At 48.2% G+C, this 23,954-nt stretch overlaps 4 protein-coding genes across 4 annotated transcripts; 1 reads left to right on the top strand and 3 right to left on the bottom strand.

Annotated features, from left to right (window-relative positions):
• Window positions 1-1,201: 1,201 nt before the first annotated feature.
• F5891DRAFT_1131871 (uncharacterized protein) lies at window positions 1,202-2,386 on the bottom strand (the record flags this gene model as incomplete). Its single annotated transcript, XM_041364704.1, has 5 exons — window positions 1,202-1,510; window positions 1,587-1,738; window positions 1,792-1,861; window positions 1,925-2,179; window positions 2,234-2,386. The coding sequence occupies 5 exons, from the start codon at window positions 2,384-2,386 to the stop codon at window positions 1,202-1,204; spliced, it is 939 nt and encodes a 312-aa protein (XP_041217374.1).
• Window positions 2,387-2,511: 125 nt separating this feature from the next.
• F5891DRAFT_1198791 (uncharacterized protein) lies at window positions 2,512-3,001 on the bottom strand (the record flags this gene model as incomplete). The annotated part of the gene is made up of 2 exons (XM_041368675.1): window positions 2,512-2,644; window positions 2,700-3,001. The coding sequence occupies 2 exons, from the start codon at window positions 2,999-3,001 to the stop codon at window positions 2,512-2,514; spliced, it is 435 nt and encodes a 144-aa protein (XP_041217373.1).
• Window positions 3,002-3,152: 151 nt separating this feature from the next.
• On the top strand, window positions 3,153-4,602 carry F5891DRAFT_1198790 (uncharacterized protein; the record flags this gene model as incomplete). The annotated part of the gene is made up of 5 exons (XM_041368674.1): window positions 3,153-3,250; window positions 3,311-3,439; window positions 3,505-3,679; window positions 3,732-4,406; window positions 4,465-4,602. The coding sequence occupies 5 exons, from the start codon at window positions 3,153-3,155 to the stop codon at window positions 4,600-4,602; spliced, it is 1,215 nt and encodes a 404-aa protein (XP_041217372.1).
• A 1,473-nt stretch (window positions 4,603-6,075) lies between these two features.
• Window positions 6,076-7,710, bottom strand: F5891DRAFT_1154794 (PIN domain-like protein; the record flags this gene model as incomplete). Its single annotated transcript, XM_041365205.1, has 7 exons — window positions 7,564-7,710; window positions 7,430-7,466; window positions 7,267-7,373; window positions 6,964-7,213; window positions 6,788-6,903; window positions 6,610-6,739; window positions 6,076-6,558 (listed from the first exon to the last, which is right to left on the bottom strand). Exons 1-7 carry the CDS (start codon window positions 7,581-7,583, stop codon window positions 6,076-6,078), a joined length of 1,143 nt encoding a protein of 380 aa, XP_041217371.1. The 5' UTR covers window positions 7,584-7,710.
• Between the last annotated feature and the right edge of the window lie 16,244 nt (window positions 7,711-23,954).

Here is a 23,954-nt window from a genome sequence, read left to right as displayed (position 1 = left end):
TCGAAAAATATAGCTGGGCACTGTGGCTATCGACGAAACGACGATCTATTGTGAATTGGCTTATTTTGTAGGAAGGTCAGGAGCTCGTACACATGATGCTGTACATACGTATTAGTACGCGTAGAAAGATACTTCGTGTGAAAAATTGACGGTCCTTTCGGTGACGGTTTGCAGTCCTCGCTTGAGACTGCAAACTTGTCACGTGACGACTCAGCCACAGCGCTCGCCTTCCTTTCTAAGTTTCTTGCGCTCGTTTTTGCCAATACCGTTCCACGTGCGCCTGGACCTCGACCACCGACGATCGACACCGATCGACGTCTCGCGGATCAAAAAGCAGCCCGAGAAATGGAACGACCGACGTCGTTGACTGCCTCCAAGGCACCTGCAAAAACCACTGACAAAGAAGCAGGTGGACCTTGATACGGGGTTCTCGATTCTCGATCTCCAACAAGGCCAATCTCATATGATATCTTCAAGCGCGTCAGTACGTCGTCCTACCTCTACATCAACTTCGTCGCGGGTCTAATTTGGCCGCAGTGTTTGAGGCAGGTGCACCCTGATATGTGCCCATCTCCAATGGGACCGTGGCCATCCTGAACTCGTTTTTCAACGACATCTTCGAGCGCATTGGTACGTCCTCCTACTTCTTCGTCGCGGGTCTATAACCTTTGTCGCAGTGTTCAGGCAGGTGCACCCTGATATGTGCCCATCTCCAATGGGACCGTGGCCATCCTGAACTCGTTTGTCAACGACATCTTCGAGCGCATTGGTACGTCCTCCTACTTCTTCGTCGCGGGTCTAACCTTTGTCGCAGTGTTGAGGCAGGTGCACCCTGATACCGGGGATCTCCAATGGGGCCACGGCCATCTTGAACTCGTTTGTTCAAACGATATCTTCGTGCGCACCTGTGCACCCTGACAGACTGAAGAAAGTCGCCGCAGATCCAATTGGATTTAGGTATGAACTTCTATTGGACGAGTTTTCTCAATTTTCACTTACTATCGAATTATAGGGAATTGTTTTGTCACAAACGATATTCTTCGTGCGCACCTGTGCACCCTGACAGATGGGCATATCCAATGGGCCACGGCTGTCGGATAAACCACGAGTAGATGGGTCTGCCCCCAATGCACGGCATTTTTTATATCACCACTTATTCACTAGTTGAGACACGACGAGAACATGTATTGTAAGTATCTAGTTAACCACAATGACAAGTTCTTCCGCAGCTATAGCAAGGGTCACAGCCTGGCCTGTTTGGGTTCATGTAATGTTCGCGAGCCTCTGCTGGATTGTCGTTCCAAGACAAGAGGTACTTGAATATGGTACCAGGGTTGTCGAAATTCTCAGCCCACCCACCCCAGTCGCAGATCTTCCGAAATGACCAGCCTCGCACCGTGTGCAGAAATTGACACCCGCCGCGACGAAACAAGTGGGTACCGTATGGACGCGGATCAACACTTATGTCCAGGAGATTGTTCCGGAAGCATTCGAGGAAGGAGTCTGAGGTCTGAGTATAACATATCAACCTTAATTCTCTTGATGACTACTAACCTTGAGCTCACCATGCAGTCCGTCGGGCTCACACTAATGCTGTCCACACCAATCTTTTTGCGAAAGATGAACCCATTGAGTTCTCTGTGTCTCTCGTGAGCTATTAGCCACCAGATAGCGAATGCTCGCAGCAAGCACATCCACGGTCGGTCAGGATCAGCGTAGATGTAAAATGGGGCTATGCCTGTGGGTTCGAGGTTAGCTGTAAGGTGGGCAACAGCCCATACAGTCACTGACCTCCATACTGATGTGTCTTTCGAAATGGTAATTCTAGCTTCACTCGAAACTGTGCAGGTTGGTAGCTGACCTGTGACGTGAAAAGCTCGGGAGTCGCATTGAGCCAGTGGTTTTTTATCAGCAAGTCCTGAACCTGGAATGTGACATCGGCCCAGGTGATCCACAATGCTTCGTCGTAGCGGAGCAGGCAAAGCATGGAGAGAAGGTAGAGTAAATAAAGCATCTCGCGGAGCAAAAATCCAGCCCATTCAGAAGGATTTTCTGCCTTTCGTTTGCGTGAGATCGGGCCAAATTCTTTTCGGTCTGTGGACCATGCAAATTCCCAGAGCCTCTTCATGGTAGGTTCATCCATCACGCGAGCACTCATTACTGCTTCGCCTGCTCGGATCTATAGCGTGAAATCAGCACCGACACCAATTTTCATGATGCTAAAGTCCAATACCTTTCGCCGGCGAAGACTGACCATATACTGTGAAATTGTCACCGAAAGTGAGGGGTTTCCGATGAATCTGCCTGGCATAGCTGGGTGCTCCAGCCATGGCTGTGTTCCGAGCTGGTAGTCTCTGCCAAATTTGTGGCTTATGGCAGCACACATCTTCTGTGCTGTGCCATACGTTGCACGTGGAACACTGGGATCCTTTGCTTTCCCGGTCGATATATCGTTTTCATCGCATCTCGATTCCATAGCTTAGCACGAAATAAACACAACATTTGATGCACTCACTTATCCATGATCCATAGCGCGATCCACGTTGGAAATTCAGCTGGAAGGTTCGGAAAAAGATTGTCAATCTCGCTTGCAACTTGTGCTTTGTCGATGGTGACACAAAATTCTTTAAACTGATTCCAGTATCTGGAGAGATCACATGCGTGAGATTCGAGAAATTTTCGCTGGTCCCATGCCATACCTCTGGTAGTCGGAGAGTGTTGTACCAATAACCACTCCCTCTGATGCTGCCTGAAAACTAGATGCTAACTGGTTGTTGCTGCGTTTAGGCTTCTTCTTTTTCACATTGTCCTCGCCACCAGCAGTGTTTGTAGTACTGAACCGAAGGGTGCCGGCAGCTTCACAGTCATCAACATCAAAGCTGTTGAGGAGAGATTCCTCCTCCTCGGTCTGATCCTCTTCTGCAGCCTCGATACTGATGCATTTTGACTCGGTAAAGTATAAATCAGCACCTTTGAAGGCATGTAGTAAGGACTCGGACATGATAGAAAATTTGGGTTCAGAGTCTAGACCAAGTGATTGAGAATTGAAACACTCGGCCGGCACGGAAACAAACTAACTTGAATGCCCTGATTCAATTTAAACATTGAAACTGACACGTAAATACATTACCATTACAGTTCATGGTGTCACCATGTCTCAACATCACTCAGAGTCAGAAGAGCTTGAACTGCCCGTACTTGGTCAAATGTACACACCAGGACAAGCAGTTGAATCTTTCATTTGGACAGTGTATGTCACACATTTCTCCCCCTTTCAGCATGTTTGATTTAATTCATGAAAATACAACAGAACAGCGAAGACAACGAAGGATAACTTACACGAGAAGCTCAAGAGCTATGACAGGCCAACCCGTGGCAATCGCATGGAGATGTTGGACAGACTTCGTCAGTTTTCCAATGACCGAGACGAGTGGCTGAGGTGTGTCACCGGCGTGTGTGCTGAATCAGTGCTCGTGTACCTAATTCTTGGTAAAGCTTATTCAGGCCTAAGTTGAAACGGAAACGAGAGGAACATGCCTCACACCAATCCCTTTCGAAACGAAGGATCGAGGAGGTGTTTGGAATCGAAGAACAAACAATTACGTACAAAAGCAAGAAGAGCGCAAATCGCACGCAACGGGCACTCCAGGATGACGACCGAGCTGCAAATTCAGCATGGGTGAGCAGAAGTGTGCCATACCATTGAAGCCTATAATAATATTGTCAAAAAGGCACATGCAGTGCTGTCAGTGTTCGGTATGCCTCATGATTTGAGTGTACCTCCAATAACACAGCGAAAAAGCTGCCACCAACAAATTGCCTCGACAACCGAAGCTGAAGAATGTCCGCAACAGGATGCTTTTGCTGTTTGTATGCGGAAAGTGGATTCCAACATGTCATCTGTGCGAGAGGACCTCAGTAATGTCGAAAATCACATCAGTGTTCTCACATCGCACATTCTCGATATGAAAACACTGATGAAATCAAAAAATAAAGATACACGCACATTACACATGGAGACTCGAAGCTCTGGGTGCCATAACACAGTTGTCCAGTCCCACGCAGAAGCATGCATTGTCAGCGACAACACGCTGTCCAAACCTCGCACAATGATGCAGACAGCATCCATGTCTCTGCCTCCAGAGGTAATCCCCCCCAAAAACCTCGGAATCGCGCACCTTGGCCAAGAGCAGTTTTCGTATGACAGGACAACTGTGCCATCACCTCCTACAGTCCACCTCTCGAAAGATATCAACCAGCTGTGTGAAGAATGGGAGGAATCGAACTTACTTGTTGTCAATGGTCGTGGAATCCCTGTCAAGTATTGGGGTGAGTTCTACAAGAAAGGAAAGGGTGTCAAGACTGCAGCATGGGATGCACTTCGAGTAGAATGGGGAAATTGGAAGGTATGATTGATCTCCAGCGAGTCACACATGCTATCTGACCTGTTCATTTGTCTTCAAGTTCATTGCTGAAGAACGGCAGCGATACCCAGACAACACCTCGTTCTGGCGTGCATTCAGTGATGAGAATAGTAAGATTTTTTCTTACCAACAGATTCTGAACCGTCTTGCAGAGCACCGAGTCTCTGCTGCTGCCTGAGATGCTAAAGATGCACGCGATTTTTTTGGTGGCAACCTCAACCACCCACTGGCCCGCGGTGCCTTTTGCTACACAAAAGGTGGCAGGGCTTACTTGTCGAGCAAGGACAACGCCGTTGCAAAAAAGTGGCGCGAGCTTCTGACGACACGTCCTGACATTGTCGAACAACGGACACATCAAATCTTCGGTGGACCACAACCCTGAGGAGCAGGTTTCTTGATCATAAGTAAGGTAGCTTCGATGTTCACTCAGGCATTTGTCCAATAGTTCATTAACAGTAAATTTTTCTAATCTACTACTGTACACACAAGTATGCGCTACATAATCTAGTTATTTTGTCTCCACACCTGCGGCCCCAACTGTTGCGCCCGAAGATGTTGTTGACAAGGGGCCATGCTTTCTCCGACACCGAGGGCAGTGGTCATAGATAACTTGGCACAGTTAGATGCTAAACCGAGCCATTCAAGGTTTTCACGAAGGAACACATCGGAAGTTGTTCCAGTGTGCATGAAGGTGTTCTGCAGAGTGACTGAGGTATGATATATAGACGTCCGGGCCTCGAGAACGTCCTGGCGACAAATATTAATGACAATTTAATCTATAACGAGAATACTCACTTTCGTGTTCCTCAGAACCAGCATATCTACCTTATTGCTGTGCTTCAAGAATTCCAGGTATAGTTTGACAGACTCTTGCCCATCCAGAATTTTACGGAGCTTGTCGTATATGTCTTGGATTTCCTAGAGACAAAGTTAATATATTACTAGCATGTAGATACCAATACTCGACTTTGATGATGGCTTATGGTGCGCCATGTGCCAGGACAGTGCGTGAGATGACCAGTCGTCCACAGAATATTGACAGTGGAGCTAACTGCATGAATTAGGATGGGATGTCAGGAGAGCCCATCACACAGGCTCGTGTTTTGGGATGATGATGTCAATGCTATACAAGCTGCGCGATACTAAATACATGGGGGAAGGGGGCACTAGATACAGTAGGTTGAAAAATAACAAGTGTATCAGAGAGTAAGATCGATAAAGTTATGACTGGCACCGGCGCTCCAGGGCACTACATCATCCCCATCTTGAGTGAGGTCCATGACATCACTGACCGCCACTGCTTCGTCATCGCGCGTGAGATCAATGACACCAGGTCGCAGAAGAGAGAGTAGCGTTTGAGGTGCTGGGATGATTCGGAGACTGCAGAATCATTGTCTGCACCCAGGAATCGTAAATTTTGTCGGCGAGCCAAACTCGAACGTATCTGTGAGATCGCGGTGCACGATCCTCACAATGAGAGCAGCCAGGTGAATCCTCGAGCAACTGGAGTGTGGACTGCTCGAGGTCATGAGTGGGCACATCGTTATTGTGCCCTGGAACACCTGCAAGGGCTTTTTTCGGGCGCACAGCATGGCTCTGAAACACTGCCCTCGTGCAGGCAGGAGCAAGGGCAATCTGTACCTGACATTAATCAAAATATTCCACGCAGAGGAGAACGGCGACAAACCTCATCACTTGCAGGAGAATTATTAGCCAGGTCCTCGAGGACTTCATTCAAGACCACGACAGGCCAGATCGTCGAGCGAAAGGTGCTAACGACCTTCTTCGATTCCCAGCCAAGAAGCTGTTGAACAAGCGAGGCAAGTGGAGCAATGTCGGGCGGGGCAGGGGATTGGAGAATAGGCAGCTTGGTGATTGCAGTGACAGCAGGGCGTGCATACAAGTTGACGACATGTGGATCAGGGAATGAGTCAGGGAGCGAGCGTGCAAGAGTAGGATGAGAACGTCCCATTTTTCCAGTGGGGTCATCCACAAGATGATACCGAGCGGCATCCCGCCACCGTTGCAGAGGCCCATCAAGGCTGTTGCCACACATGGCAGTGCGAAGCACACCAGCATCCACGCAGCGAGCCAGGCCAAGCGCCGTTTCACGACCACACCCCACCAGGCCCTTCTGGAAAGCAGGTCTCGTCAGCCAGGCTGGCAGCAGACTGGTTCAGCTTACCTTGTCGTAATCGCCGCCGCAGCATATGGCAAGGGTGAGGAATCCATCGCCAGTAAGATGGCAGTCCACGTGCTCTTGAATCGCACTCGCTGTATATAGTTTGACCATCGAATCAATTGAAAACGTCGAACTTGAAATGGATCAGAGCATGCAAATGAGAGAACGAGAGAGAACTTACTTGCGCAGGACAGTGTGAGCACCAAAAACAAATGCGTCGCTGTCGTCCGTCATGACAGCGTCAATAACACCGGCACCGTTCATCTGCGCCAGCTGCGCCTCGGCTTCTCCAGCAGCCTGCCAGTAGATAGATCTAAGTGAAAAGTGTGAATAAAAAATAATAAGAAAAAAATGTACCGTGATCCATTGCACATTGAACACATTCAGTAGTCGCTGCGTAGGCTTGACCATCCAATGGTCGTTGGTGGATACCCTGTGGCCCCGTTTGATCTGCGGTCGCTGGTTGCCGTCGAACACGAAGACTAGCTGGACTGGCAGACAGGCAAGGCGAGCGAGGCGAAATAAAAATGTGCGGAGGGCAGGATTTTGGCCCGTCTGAGCATGCGCACGGTGCCACCTGCCCTGCTGGCATTGTTTGAACCACGCACTAGATTTAAACGTGAGTATTCAAGCACAGACAGCGAGCGGGAGAACACGAACCTTGCGTCGACGCCCACAACATAAGGCACATGCGGTGCGGGTCCCTCGTAGCGGCCCTGGATGGCGAGAGAGATGAGGGGCACGGTTGCTGCAGCAGGTTCGAGGACCTGAAAAACGGGGTGAGTTGTCATCACCCGGCGAGTGAACAATGGGGAGGACGTGCCTCCCATAAGTCGTTGATGCCCATCACGACGAGCACGCTAGAAATGTAATTATAGATCAGTAAGGGCTGATGAGCACAGCTGCTAGATAGGTGGAGGAGATGGGGAGCCGAACGAGAACAGGAGACTCACTTACCTACAGCGAAATGCGTACATAAGCGCCGGTGGCAGTACCAGCCAAGGTCCTGGACTGCAAATCCGAGGACCGTCAATCTGCAGTATAGCAGCATGCAGCGCGGTTTTTTTGGCGGGAGGAGAGGTCGGGTTACCACCCAAACCGAAGGTGGGTGCAAACGGAAGATTGACGGTCCTAATGTGCGAAATTCGCAGTCCCTCGGTTAGCGTGTCGGCATTTTCCCTTAGGCATGTTACATTGTGCTCACCTGCTCACCCAGGCACCCTCTGAGCCGTCCAGCAGCTTTTGGAGCTCTCCCGCAGCTCAAAACCGTCGATTTTCGCCGCCCACGGCGTCCGCTGATCCGTCCCGCACGTATTCCGTGCCGATTTCAAACTCTGGATGGGCTGGACTTAGAACTTCTGGGGTCGCGTCTGGACTTGTGGCAGTTTCACGCGAGGCGGTGGCGCTGCAAGATTGGTCAGCTGTCACACAGTCACACTGGACCGTCAATTTGTTCGTGATCAGCTCTACTACTTCAACGTGATCTGGGTGTGACAAACTGTGACCTGTGACGTTTAGTCTCCGACTCTATGGATCTAACTCTAACTGCGATACCAAAAACCTTGAACTCATCACCACCATTGATTCATTCTTGAGTCATACAAGACTCATGGATGTGATAACAGCCTTATCTCCTGCACGTGTCCGTCTTCCGATGATCCTGTACACGTACTTGCGTGTGTGAATGGGCTCTGATATGAAAACCGATAGTGCCAGAGCAACATGATTTGCCTAAAAGGTCATCGCAGATCTTCTATGATTGGTCGTGACATATTACTTCACGTAGGAATCGCCCTCGATGCATGATAACATGTCGCTAACAGCTATGCATGCGGGCATCTAAAGGCGCTTTCTTTTTGCATTATGCCGTGGATTACGACTTGGTTGGACTTTAAGCTGCGGTCACGGTGCATTGTACGTCGACACACGTGTTCAAGAAGCCTCTGAACCGAAATCCGGCGCATAAAAGCAGAGGCCATTCTAATGTTGTGTTCAATACGCCTCTATCATTCAATCTATCATGGATTTACTTCGCAATAGACGCAAACAAGCAGCCTCGACGGAACCCTCAATCGAGCCCTCTCTTGATGTTACGTCTCTCCCTTCCATCTCTGGTTCCATGAGCCCTCCAGAGCCATGGGAGGAAGTAGACATATCATCCACCGACTATGCCCGCAGGCGCAGGGAACTTATGGAAATGATGGCTGACCTCCGATCCATGGGGTGGGTGATTATGGTTTTGATAACCTCAAATTGCTCACGCTACCTTCCACAGTGCCGACGCGTTGATTGCCTTACCATCCGTAGTCGTAATTGGTGGCCAATCCGGTTTGTGGTCACCTCCCTCACCCACAGCTATACTCAACCTGAATTTCAGCGGGCAAAAGCTCACTCGTCGAGGCCGTCAGTGGAGTACGTAGGCAGATAGTTTGTTTTTTATTCCTTTATTCATTTTTTTTCTTTACAATAAAGATCAACGTCCCAAGAGATAGCGGAACGTGTACAAGGTGACTCTAATAACTACTAGCTATCGCGGGTATGCTCATACTACGATATACAGATGTCCTATGGAATGTAACATGTCTAGTCATGCCAAATCATGGTCCTGCACCATCACGCTACGTATCGGTTTCGATAGTAACGGCCTAGACCTTCAAAAGCCTACTAATGTACGATTTGGCCCAACGATCACTGACAGAAGTGAATTCGAAGTTTGGCTGCGTCGTGCTCAGGCAGCCATTTTGAACCCGAATGTTGCTTCTTCGACTTTCCACGCAAAGACCGTTGAGGAACTCAAGAACATAAAAAACACATTGAAGTTTTCCCGCAACGTAGTATGCGTCTCGATCGAAGATCCCGACGCAACTGACCTGTCATTCTATGATCTACCCGGTAAATTATACTTATTGGGATTGAGACGACATATCTAATGAGCAGTGAAGGCCTAATACAAAACGAAGAACCCGAAGCTGTCGCGTTGGTGAAAAATTTGGCAGAACATTACATCGAGAAAAAAAATACTATCATATTGACTACAATTCCCATGAGTGGTACGTATTTGAACTGCAAAATCATTTTCTACTGAATTGATGGGCGCGGTGCCAGATGATATGGAAAATCAACAATCTATGAGTCTCGCCAGGGCCGCTGACCCCAATGGAAGGCGGACAATCGGTGAGCCACCCATACTGCAGGACAGTGATTAAATGACCTAAAGTTCTTCAGGCGTACTTACGAAGCCTGACACGCTTGGTACTGGAGCTATCAACCAGCGCCGCAAATGGGTAGAAATCATCGAAGGTCGTTCGGAGGAGCACACACTAAAGCACGGTTTTTACTGTGTGCGTCTTCCTGATGATTCCGAACGTGCACAGCGCCTGTCTCGTGCTGAATCGCAAAGGCGTGCTGCTGAATACTTTGACACGACATCGCCCTGGAAGGACGTAACCGAGCGTCATAGGTTCGGCATTCCAGGCTTTGTCTCCGACATAAGCCGACTGCTCATTCAATTGATCGAGGAAACGTGCGTAAACCTTGTTGTAGCTGACTCGTTATAAATCGCTTACGTTGTTTATAGTTTACCGTGTCTCAGAGAAGATGTTGACACGCTCCTCGCGAAATGTACCAAGGACTTCGATGAACTGCCCCCACCACTTGAAAATGACCCACAAATCGAAGTTTTAGGACGAGTTAATACGTTCTGCGATGACTTCAAGAGCTTTGTGAATGGCAGTCACGAAGACAAAAGTCTTGCACAGCGGAATCGTGCTCTCTATGCTATTTTCAAAAGGAATATACGCGGCACTGCCCCTGACTTTAGGCCTTTCAATGACCCGGAAGACTATGTTCCACTGGATGATACTGAAGGGAACATGACTCTTACTGAGCGAGACCCAGGCGTGAAAGCGATGGGCATATATGACATCAGCAGGGTCATCCAAGAGTTTGTTTTCGTATTTTGTTGTAGTTGGACGGCAGCTCAATCATTCATCAAGGGCAATTGGATGGGAGCTTCCGAACAACGTGCCATATCAGGCAAAGGCAAACCTCATTACTCAATTCACCAAACTTTGGGTTGTTCCTTCTGAGCGCTGTCTTGCTGGTGTCAATAATGTGCTTGACCAAGTCGTCGACACGCTCATAAGCACCCATTTTGGACGCTTCAAGGTTCTCGAGGAATATTTTGGGTAAGCGTTGATTTTTCATGACCATCGTCTGGGCTCAAGTTGTCCTTGAAATCAGCAATTTGATTCGAATTCAGGTTGACATCTGCAGGGCGCATGCCAAAGACGCCGTCAAAACAGCGTTGGATCTGGAAACTATTCCACACTATACTCAGAACACGCACTATCTTCAGACACTCCGCGAAAAATGGCTGGCTCATTATAAGACAGTTCGGAGTAGACCTGCCCTGTACATGGCACCTATACGAGCGGAACCTAAGTCGCCCAACATCCCCGAAGCTCTATCACGGCCAGTTGCTGAAGGCGATTCACCATCTTGTGGGAATACGTTCTCGTTCGGTAGTCCTGACTCTAAGCCAAAGCCTAGTGGTGGCAAGTCTGGGACGTTCGAAATCAAAGAGACCCCCAAAGCCAAAGCTTTGAGGGCACTTGCAGAAGCAGGGTATGCGGGTCTTCAAGTTTCGGATCTTGCACGGTTGTTACCTCCCGACTCATTCGAGGAAGAGTTGGTTGTGATGGCTGACGTTCGAGCCTACTTTCATATTGCTTATAAGGTGAGTCTCGCTCATCATCTCCGTTTCAACGCGCTTATCACCTCGAGCAGCGTATCATCGACCATATTCCTTTCACGATCGAGCATGCTCTTCATCATGCCCTAGCAAAACAACTTTCGCAGAGCCTTCTCACGAGCTTACTGACTGATGCCGCATCTGGGCCCAACTTCTCCGAGCGTATGAAGGAGTTGGTCAGCGAAGATGCTTCCATTGCTCAGAGACGCCTAATGCTCTCGACAAGAAAAGAGCGCCTATTGAACATTCGCCGGAGACTCATGACCTTCAGTAATAGTACTTGATGCGAGGCGTCACGACGTATACTTCCATGCCAATATAGATATTCTTTACCTCCTGTCGTTGTTGTTGCTGTATTGTAATTGTACTGTTACATTTCATACTTGCGAACAAAGTCTGATTCTCCACTCGTGTCGGTGCATTTCTTGTGATAAAAGGAGGAGGCTTTGAGGTGTGCGCGTCGACTAGATTTGTGAAGCTGTGAGTTGGCTAAAGACCGGTCATCATTACATAACCCGGCAAATAAACAGTGCCGGTCAGCTTTACTGTGACAGCATCGATTCCGGACGTTGCTCGTACTCACTGCTAGTTTTGATAAACTCTCCGCGTAACTCAGAGTAACGCATCGTCCAGCTTCCAGCTGTGACTTATTTTCGCGCGACAATTCAGTCGTCAACGTTATCAGATAGCTCACCAGCTAACGATATCTACTAATACCTCCCGGATCATTGTGCAATTTGGCGCTCACGCACATCATCAGGACACTCAACACACGCTCGTCGTGGCATGCGGCCATAACAGTGTTTTACTTCGTGAGCCTTCTCTTTTATCGTTTTCTGCAGATTTTGAGGATTCAGACTATTCGCCAGCTACTAGCTTTCGCAAACCATCCCATCACCAATTGATACCATCCATGACTTCGATCCGTTGGAAGCCACAAATCACGTATCGCTCCCCCACCGCAGGGACAACCGCTCTCCATCTAGAAGTGCCACCAGTTGGCTCTCATGCCTCTTCGTCGAGCCATTCTCCTTCCCCTCAATCGCTTCAGCATTGGACAGTCCACCAGCCCAGCCATTCTAAGAGACATAAGAGATGGACGATGGGCCCTTCACTGCCACTTTATCATCCTCTTGGTCGTCTCGCCCTATCTCTCCCCGATTTGGATCCAACTGCGTTCGGGCTCCCCGCGCCGGCAGTAATAATGGATGATCCCACGCGTCGATCTTCAAATCGCGCACGTCGCCCCGCGCCCAAAGTACGCGACGCAAATGAGCCAGCTTCCTCCCCCGTCCCCTCTATCGATTTAATCCCTGTCCCCGAGCTAGAACTCAAGGAAAAACCTAGTTCCCGCAGGAGGCGCCCTGCTGGAGGCGGGAACAAAAGAAAGCGCAGAGAAGTTGATGACGGTGACGCGACCTATCCTGCCAAGCGCTCCCGCAACCCAAGGGGCTCCGCTGCCAATACCGCGGCGCGCACTCCTACCGCCGGAGAGCCTTCTCCTCCCTACTCTGTTGATAATTCTGCTCTTTCCCCTGCACCTGATGACCCTCCGGAAGAAAGACGGCCCGAACGCCGGACCGCTAAGTCACGTGGTCTCCCTCCTCGCAGGGATTCTAGTGGAAGCGAGGCAACTGTTACTTCAGTATCGGCCTCGATTGTCGCGGGTAGCGTTGTACTTCTCAAAGATACCGGTGAAGATGCCCTGGACGTTGACACTTCGCCACCCAGCGGGTCCAGGGACACTGAGCGTACCACCCGCAGTGGAGACCTCAGCAGCAAAGACAGTTCAGATGGAGGTGATAAAGCCGCAAATAACGTTCCAGGGTAGCGTGGCACTTCCTTTGTGTCTCCTGTATATGTGTGTATATGAGACATTTTGGTTTATTTAACGATATGCATTCCTTGTCTATTGCTATTTGTTCCTGACCACCTTTTCTTTCATCGTTAATATTTACCTGTTCGATCTATTTACTCCCTCATATTATCTCGTTGACTTATGTAGTATGGTTTGCTTACGAACAGGATAAATTTTTATGAAGTATCTATACTGTCTCGATCGACGAGGTGATTGACCTGGAATAAATTAATGGATGGTGTTCATCAACATTCAAATATAACGTTCCAGTAATATTACTGTAATGGTTCAGGGAACTCGAAGCTTCTACATGAGGTGGATGTAACCTTTAATTTTATAAATATTCCTTCTGGGTTAGACGGGGGGACGAATACCGCGTGTGTGTAAAATGCACGAGTTTCCAATCTTGGAGCTCGAGAATGATATGTAACGAGTTCCATTATTCGGTTCTGGGAACCGACCCCACAACAAATGTAGAACAACGTACTATCAGTGCAATGCAAAGAACGGCGATGGCAAAGGCCCTGTGCCACCACTTATCATATAGGTCAGTCTAATCAGACTTGAAGTAGTGCCCAGCATCGCTTTGTCAAGTTGCGGCGCTCGTATTATCTAGTAAACTTGAACTGCCTCCATAATCCCCCAATGCGTTGCTGATCATGAGTACTCCCTACAGCCAGTACTGTGTTACGCCACACTGAGACAAGACACGTTGCATCCATGCATTGTAGGGACTTTCATATCTGGCGCCTGGACCGCATCGATGTTTGTTCTAACAAACCGGGGAATGATATTACTGGTACATGAAAAACGCCGAACACGCTGCATGTCAAGATCCTCCTGGCGCGCCTCTGAGTTTCGTCCGCAGTCGAATCATCTTTGCGATGTCGTCGTTTCCCGGCAGAGAACTACCTAGTATTGTGAGTGGTGTTTTGCCCTTCCTCAACAAAGAAAGTTAACCCGAAGTCAGTTACACACTCCAAGTCAGAGCGCAGCTTTGCATCATACAGAAACATGCAACATCGTCATTTTTGGAGAAACGGGCGCTGGTAAAAGCTCCTTGGTCAATTTGGTCTCCGGGACGCAAACAGCGCTGACATCCTGTGACGCTACGGGATGTACAACTGAATCCAATGCGTACGATGTCTTAATCCAGAACGAGACCTTCAAGTTGAAAGTAAAACTTTTCGATACAGTCGGTCAGTGCAGTTCGCCTCTCTTTGCTGTTTGTTGCTGAACCGGATTACAGGTCTGGGTGAGGGCCCTGAAGGAACAGTCCCCGACAAGGATGCTCGGAGGATTCTGAAGAAGCTCCTTCGAGATCTTATGAAGCAAACCGACATTCATCTCCTCATGTACTGTGTGCGGGGTGTGAGAGTGACGAAGGCGGCTTGCCGCAACTACAATTTAATCCACTCTGAAGTGAAGGAGAGAGTTCCAATCGTTCTTGTCGCCACAAGTTTAGAAGACAAAAGACCAGAAATGGAAGAATGGTGGAGGGATAACGTGCGATCCATCTCAGACTTCGGGATGACCTTTGCTGGTCACGCATGTATTACCACAGCGACTATTGACAGATATGCTGGGGATGAGCTCAAGCGGCGCCGAACACAATCATACCACGCCATCTGTCAACTTATCGAACAGTGTCGCCTGTCGCAAAGGGTTCAAACACCACTGTCTGATGTCGGCCGAAATGGGAAAACCCCTCGTACCCATATTTTACCAATGTCGATAAGCAGGAAAAAGCATAAAGATATCGTACTCGCTGGGGAGACGGCGGCAAGCGCTGGTTCACTCGTTCACCACGCCGTGGCGGAGGAGATAGTGTCGACAGCTCCTGACTTACGACTCTGTACATTACAGTATACAGCAACTGTTGACCTGCATGACGAGATTCTCAAGGCGTTCGAAACCATCCGGCTCAAGGACCCGCATCTGGAAATCAAAGAGTATTCTATCCCTCCCGAAATGGGTACAAGGTGTGTAGTCATGAGATACTTCTTGCGCCGTATCTCTCCAACATTCATGAACAGTGACGATGATAAAAATATCATACTTGCTGAGGAGACGGACGCAAGCGTTGGTTCGCACGTCAACGTCATGGCGGGAGATGAGGTAGCGCCCACAGCTCCTGACATGCAGCGCCGTATGCTGCAATGTTCAGAGACTGTCGACCCGGACGACAAGACCTTCGAGGCGATCGAAACCATTCGACTTGAGGACCCGCATATTGGAATCAAGGAGTACCCCATCACTTCCGACATCGATGATGAGTGCGTATTCTTCATATCTTCCTTGTGTCATGTTTTGCTAACTTTGACGAGTAGGAACAATGATGTCGTACTCCCGAGGGAGATAGCGGAAAGCAATAGTTCGCGCGCCAACCTCGTAGTGGGAGGTGGGGTAGCTCCCACAGCTCCTAACATGGAATGCCGTATGTTGCAATGTTCAGACATTGTCGACTCAGATGACGAGACTTCCGAGGCGTCCGAAACTATACGACTTGAGGATCCACATCTGGGACTCAGACAACCAACATTAATGAGTAGGAAGAATGATGTTATACTCGCTAGGAAGACAACAGCAAGCAATGGTTCTCTCGTCAACCTCATGGCGGGAGATGTAGTAGTACGCACAGCTCCTGATGTGCGACGCCATTTACTGCAATGGTCAAGGACCGTCTACTTGGATGACAAGACTTTCAAGGTATTCTTACGCCTTTTGAACCTGCCTCTTAGAGCCAGAGGATATACCTCTATCGCTCCCAAAATGGGTACAAGGTGCACAGTCTTCAGATTCTCCTCGTACCACATTCCAATTTGATTGTAGGAACCAGATTCCAAGTATCCTGTTCTTTCCTCGACGCAAAGACTTGCATATGGAAATCGCAGCGTTCCTTATCCCTCCCAATATATATACAAGGTGTGTAGTCTTCAGGTGCCCTTTGTGCCGCAGCTGTCTGACTTCATAAGTAGGAACAAGCATACGATCATGGTGCTCTTTCGACAGACTGGAGCAAACAAAAGCTCACTCGTCAACATTTTGGCGAGAGAGAAGGTAGCGCGCCCAGCTCCTGACATGCGATGCCATCTGCTGCAGTGCACAGAGGCCGTCGACGAGACTTCTGTCGAAATTTTTCGACTCGAGCACCTGCGTTCGGCCATCATAGGGTACCTTGTCCCTCCCGAACTATATGCAAGGTGCGGAGTCTTTAGATGATCTTGGTACTATAATTTGTCTAATTTGAACAGTAGGAAGAAGCATGAACTCGTCGTGCTCTTTTGGCAGACGGGAAGAGGAAACAGGTCACTCATCAACCTCGCGACGGGAGAGCCGGCAGCATCTACGCCTAATATGCTACACCATATTCAATGTTCAGAACCTGTCAACTTGGATAACAAGACTTTCAAGGTGTTCTCACGTTTTGAAGATCCGCATCTGAGAATCAGAGGATACCACATCCCTCGAAACATGGGTGCAAGGTGTGCAGTTTTCAGTTGCTCTTCGTTCCGTATTTGTCTAATTTGACCAGGAATGACCATAAAATCGTCACGCTCTTTTGGCAGACGAGAACAGGTAAAAGCTCACCTGTCAACCTGATGACGAGAAAGGAGGTAACGCCCAGAGGTCCTGACATGCAACGCCGTATGTTGCAATGTTCAGGAACCATCGACTTGGATGACAGGACTTCCGAGGTATTCTTACGCTCTGAGGACCCGCCTCTGAAAATTAGAGAATACTCTATCCCTCCAAAAATAAGCGCAAGGTACACAATCTTTAGATGCTCCTCGAACCATGGTTGTTTAACTTGATTAGGAGGACCAAGCGTCAAAGTATCGTGCTCTTTGGGGATACAGGAGCAGGCAAAAGCTCACTCATCAATCTCATGGCGGGAAAGAAGGTGGCGCGTACATCTCCTGACATGCAACGCTGTACGATGCACTGGCAAGAGTATGACATTAGCTTTGGCGACACGTCTTACAAAGTCTATGATACCATCGGACTCGAGGCACCGCAACTAGGAATCAAAGAGTACCTCGAGTTTGTCGAGAATGCCTATCAGCTCGTCAAACAATTGGATAAACAAGGTGGCATTGATCTGCTTTTATTCTGCGTTCGCGCCGGCAGAGTCACTGCTACGCTGCAGAACAATTACAGGCTCTTTCACGAATTCCTCTGCGAGAAGAAGATTCCCATTGTTCTTGCGATCACGAACCTTGAAAGAGAGAATAGGATGGAAGACTGGTGGGAGAGAAACAAGGGCACCTTCGACAAGTATCAGATAAAGGTCGCTGGACATGCGTGCATCACCACCGCCGATAGACTGGATGGCAGACACAGAGACCTTTATGAAGAATCGCGCGTCACGATCCGCGACCTTATTGACAAATTTACTGCAAACGAGCAGAAGCGAACATGGTCAGGAGGGGATAATCTGTTCGTGTCGTTGACGCGTAAACTGAAGGGGTTGCTGAAGGGGAGTTCGCGTGTGAGAAGGAAGGATCTTGTTCCCCATCTCACTAAGGGTTGTGGTATTTCTCGAGAAGTTGCAAAACAGTTGGCTAATATGATCAAGCACGATGTAGAAGCTACTTGACTTTACCCTTTCGACAACTTTATGCTTATCCAATTTACCCTTACCCTTTGTCGTGAATATATGGATTGATATTACGTGTTCCGGTACAACGCTCTCACAAAGAACACCACATGCAGACAGTTGAATTGATGAAATTTAAAGGAACATTGCTGCTTCTGTATGTCTGAGTGTCGAGACATCTAGGAAACTAGTGAGGGGGCCCCCTAGTAAGCGGTATGCTTGCGATGAGGTGATATTTGGAGACATACTGAGTGTGCCATACGCGAATACGGTGAATATCCACTGATGGGCCCGTTCCAGCGCCCAGAGAGGGCCAGGCTATGGCCTGCATAGCTCAAGTTCAATGAATTCTGAGAACCAATACAGCGAACGTAGATCATCTGCAGTGGCGATTAAGACGCACGTTCTCTCGCGAAGCAAAGCAATGAATTGTAAATAGCGGCAGTGAAACGGTGATGTGCCTAATTCAGCACTTGGATACGAACTTTGTACTTGTGGTACAAGAAGTTCGAAGGATCATGATAATGACGCTCATGTTGCACCCATGATTGCTATACGGTGTAGGAGGTCGCCACTGGATCGACCACTCGTGTCCTGCGATAATAGTAACTATATGATATCGATAGCCATGTGGTGGCACGTTCTTCTGATTTGATATCGAAAAAAGTACTTGCGGATGAGATGGAGACCAAAAACCGCGGTTGGGCTGTGGACGTTTGAACGTTTGAACATGCAAATCGAACAGAATTTCCATAAAGATGCTACTATTCGGATGATCCTGAGATGTCACGTGCTTAATTGTACGGGTAATAATATTTATGGTACGTACTACGTATTTGCGGCGTTATCGTGGGTAGCCGCACCGGCAAGGTCATGCCAAAATGAAACTTATGCCGATGAGTCGGATGCTGATCGCGCCCATGGATGTGCCATCTTACGTTGAACCTGACCTAACCTTCAAGCCTCCCCAGTGCAATCTCGGAAGTGAAAACGACTGGAATGACCTGCAGTCTGCAGTTAAGACGTCCGAATGCACATACTAGTGCGTATATGCAGATTATAATGATGTGACTTAGCTATTGACCTCATTCGCCAACATCCAAAGACTCGTGTCAGCCCATCTGTTTTGCCGTTCGCGATTCCGAACCATAAGGTTCAACGTTCCGTTACTAGCTCGATCAGAACCCTGTTGTTTCCTCGGCCCTTCAGCTATCCCGTTGAGCATTGACTAACTGCTTCAAACGTTTGAACTAGAATTTGCGAGCGGACTTGTTGTCCTTAGGTTGTGAGGGAAGCATGGCCAATCAAGATTCTTTTCCTCCATCGCGCGATGCGCGCATTATAGCCTCCGTTTGGCAGGGATCAAATCAGCCGCGGAGTGACTTCGTTAAAACGTCTTCGCGCCATATGCAACGGCTTCACGTCATAATTTAAAGAGCAGACAATATTAATCCTGGAAAAACGCCCTGCCAAGTTTCATTCCAGATCCGCAACGCTCTTTTCCTCAGTAGAAGTATTACTGTCTCGGCTGCGTTTTTAAGCAACCAGTCTGGGGTTCCCAACTATCCTCACATCCCCGCTTGCCCGATTTTGCGTCTTTTTACGCATCACTGTCTTTAAGTGACACACTCTTTACCTCCGGCTTTGCAACATTCCTTCGTCAGATGGAGGAATTACCCTCAACGGGGAGAAAAATATACCAAGAAAACATCGACAGCAGCAGCACCTACACTCTTGGTGGTCGGTCGACCGCGTCATTGAGAGGTAACGTGACCCTCGTCATGCCATAATTCAGTCGGACATAATCGTGACTCTGCGTTACAGGTCATGCTGCCCCAATTTCAGGAGCTGGCTCTGCCGTTGCTCAGTCGGAGTTAGATTTATTCGCTGATCCATTTGCCAGTACCACTCCGGCTGGAATAACAATCAATGCCCCTGCACATCAAACCGGAGCCGATATTCCTCAACCAGAGCATCGACCACCAGCAGATACAGATGCAGTAAGGTCGCCTGCTGCTGCCCCTAGACCTCATCTGTACAAACGAAGATGGTTTATAGTCACTTCAATCGTTGGTGCTTGTTTGGGTATCGCGTTGCTTTTCGTCGTTCTGTTCCCTGTGCTCCGCGCAATCGTTCAGTATGTGATTAACCAATCTACGTTGAATATTCAACAAGCGGCAATATTGTCACCGTCAAATACGTCGTAAGCGGGCATCGTAATACACAGTAAACACGCTCACTAATTTATCGTACAGCTTCACTTTAGCAATTCTAGGCGTCGTAGGTATTTGCGTTACATTGCAACCGTATCTGTTGACCATCGACTTCAGGTATCTCATACTGGTATCTTCTCCGCCACAGTGGCCTTCTCGCAGCCAGTAAACGTGAGCTGGATAAATGGCAGTGTTGATGTACCTCTCGGCTATATGTCGCTTTCGACCCTGCATGCTTCCAATAAACGGGCAACGATCAACGATACGACGACCTTTTACATCACGGATCAAAACGCCTTCGGCCGCTTCACAAGCTCAATGATTACATCGCAAAATTTCACTTGGAGATTACAGAGTTCTAATCTGAATGTCCAGGCGATGAAGTTCCCTACCGCGCATGGTATTTCATTCAATAAGCTGGTGACCATCAATGGTGCAGCACTCTCATTCACGTAGATTTTAATGCAACTGACAAGGATTCTTCTGAGGCGCGAACAATTTTGCTGGAAATGTCATTCTCAAGGATATGCAATTACCCAGCGACAATCCTGAGGGAGGCATTGATTTTGTGGCGGTCACGCAGTTGAACAATACAAGGTATTCGTATTCTTCAACCTAAAGCCTTCATTACATTCTGACCTGATAACTTGGTATAGCCCTTTCACACTGGGGCTGGGAACAGTAGTTTTTAACCTCGTGTACCAAAATGTCTACCTTGGTACTGGAACGGGACTCAATACGAACATTGTAGGTCGTATATTCTAAGTTCTCAATTTCTATGTCTCAACTCGCTTCAGGTGCCTGGTCCTAACAACATCACGCTGAGCGGTATTTTGATACCCCAGACGACGCCCACCAACCTTGCGTCGGTCTCGTAGCTTTTCACCAATTACATCAATTTCGAAAGTTCGCCCGTAATTGCAATGGGCAAGTCAACACTGCAGCCAGATGGCTCACAGATATCTTGGCTTAGCCAGGGTTTGGAAAGCCTTCAGCTAACAGTACCATTCAAGTCAACCACGCCAATCAACTCAATTCGAGCTATCAAGATAGGGAGCATGGCGCTCGCGTTCACCCCAGAGACGGCATGGACTCCGCAAACGGATAGTAACTCAGTTCATGCGACCATGCGTGAGTGATTTGTGTGAAAGCAGTCCTGTCATTATGTCTGACTCAGGCGCAACAGAATTGCCTTTCGGGTTTGGGTTGTCTATCGACCAGATTCAGAATGAGTTTACAATTGTCAAAAACGGTTCGAATGTGGCGGGTTTGAATACGGTATGATTGCCCACTTCATTTTCAATTTGCCGGTAACCGTCTTACCGCGCAGCCTCTGGGTGCATCAACATCTTCAATCACTGTGCTGAGCCCGACAGACACTGAGGGCACCATTAACATTACCATTTCAAATAGTGTTTTGAACGCTACAGATGCAGAGCATGACAGTTTTGCCGCATTTAGTGAGTGTACTGTTTTTGAATGGTGCGATTGGTAATTGTATATTCTGCAGACATGGAACTCACGGATTCTACCACGACCAATTTCCTGCTGGTTGGCAATTCTCGTGCGGTCGCGAACATGAGCATTGGTCAGATTACTTTGGACCCTATCAAGGTCAACGTGTCGACCAGCCTCAGTGGCCTGCAAGGTCTGAAGGGGTATATCACTATTGGGGCTGTCGACGTTATTGGCGGGACCCAGCAGGCCCTTAATCTTAGCATCGACGGTAAGAAGGTTTCTTAGCTGTCTCTAAACTGTGCCTGATTCCATTTGTAGTGTCCATCTATAACCCTTCGAATCTTGATCTCGCTACTGGCGACCTCCGTTAGTGGTAGCAGCCGATTGTAAGTATTTGAAATTGATGCATCTATTGTCACAGAGCTCCAACTGCAACGCGGTGGTGCAATCCTCGGAATGGCACTGATGCCCAATCTGACACTGAGCATGGGGAATAACTCGGTTCATTCGACATCTGCTTTTGATGTACGGCTGTCTACCGTCTTTGTACCCACAACTTTTCAGTTAATCACATTTACAGCCTAACAACTCACCCGAAGGATTGCAAACACTTAGCCAGTTTGTTGGCGGTCAAGGTATGTTTTAATTTTTTACGTTTAAGAGGGGAATAATTAGGTTGCCAGACGTGGAGCTTAATATCGTAGGCTACAGTGGGAGCACACAGGTCGCTTCTCTTCTGGAGGCTTTTGAAAGTATGAACATCACTGCCACACTCCCTGGTCTCAACTCCAGTCTTTTGTCGACGGGTTCTTTGGAGAGTAAGTTGGCTTGCTTGTTTTCAGACCAACCTCTTAAACGATTGAGTAGTCCTTCCTACCACTTTCGTTACGAATAACATCAGTCAGGTCACTGTAGCACTCGTCAATCCTTTCACCGCAGGCTTTGACATCACCAGTATCTCATCTAATGTCACCTCGCATGGCTTGCACCTTGGTTCCATTAACACCGCGACGAGTTTTAACTCTGCAGGGAAATCGACTTCGAAGTCTCCAGCTCTCAACATGACCATGAACTATGATCCGCCGACACTCTTCACACTGACTCGCGTGCTCGCCGTGCAGGCAGGCTTGGATCCTACACAACTGGACGGCATCGTAGCTCTTGGGGATTATCAGTATGTGACTGCCACGACAGTGGACTCTGAGCCAGTTCCTCAACAACAACGGAGAGATAACATGTACACGTAAATTCTACAGTTTTCTTTCTACTTCTGATATTAAATCGACTATCCAGGGGATTCAATCTGCCAAATTTTGTTGACCAAGCGTTCAAGCAGTTAAAGAGTGACATAGAGCTATCTGCACAGCTTACAATTGGTTCGAATTGTACCGTGAATTTGCTTTCGACTGCTCACAACAATACTGTTACAGGGAACTACGCGACGACACTCAGTTACACTCAGACTGATGTCCCCATTTCTACGGACAGCAGCCTTAACTTAATCTTACCTATCTTGGCGAAACCTATCGTTCAGAAGGTCGTTGGTGGCAGTATCCTGGGGTAATTGACATCGATTATTTTGCAGTTAACTTTCGCTGAAAGTGTGTTGTAGTGTGGAATCTGTTCTCATCACTAACCCTCAGGAGACGATGTTTGGTATGTGTCAGAGTGTAATGTCCTGCACATCTTATTGGAATTTTTGTAGGGACACAATTGAATGGAAGCATCACGAACGCCGGGCCTTGTCTGTCCTTCTATTCCACTTAGTCCATCCTTGTTTAACCTCATTTTGACAGTCGATGCGACAATCACGTTCAACAACGGACTCACTGTTTCGTGGGGCGGTCAGCTGATTGGCATGATGAAGATGGATCCCGTTAACGTCGTCGGTGATGTCGGAGCTACTCTCGACATGCAAACTACGTTTGAAGTTGCCAACGCAGCTTATTTGGCCAATTTTACTAAGGTGGGAGAAACATCATTCAATACATTGCAGTTTTTTTCTGAACGTCTCTAGGTCATGCTAAATAGTGAATCGTTTGAATGGGACATTTCTGGCGATAACCTGACTGGTACGTTCATGCTGAGTACAAGTGCATCGTTACTTACGAGTATTTGGGGGATACATAGTCAATGCCCTTGGTGTGTTAATTTCGCGCAAGCTTGTTATTATGTTGTTGACAGGCCCCAAGGTATCGAAGTATCCGGCATCTCTCTTCCTTCCAAAGTGGTCACCTTAGAGGGTTTCAATGGTCTTAAGAATGGTGTGGTTATCAATTCCTTCGACCTCCCATCCAACGACCCTGCTGGTGGAATCCATCTGACGATTGATTCAGAGGTCATCAATGTATGTTTTCCTTGCTCAATATTGATGCCTCTTTCGTGTCTCATTCATTATAGCCTTCTCAAGTTGGCATTGAACTCAGCTCCATTGCATTCAATACCTATGCCAACGGCATTGAGATA

Source organism: Suillus fuscotomentosus (assembly GCF_016647785.1).
Source record: "Suillus fuscotomentosus strain FC203 chromosome Unknown F5891scaffold_164, whole genome shotgun sequence".
In the NCBI taxonomy this organism is placed as follows: Eukaryota; Fungi; Basidiomycota; class Agaricomycetes; order Boletales; family Suillaceae; genus Suillus; species Suillus fuscotomentosus.
This window is presented reverse-complemented; position numbering and strand designations above follow the sequence as displayed.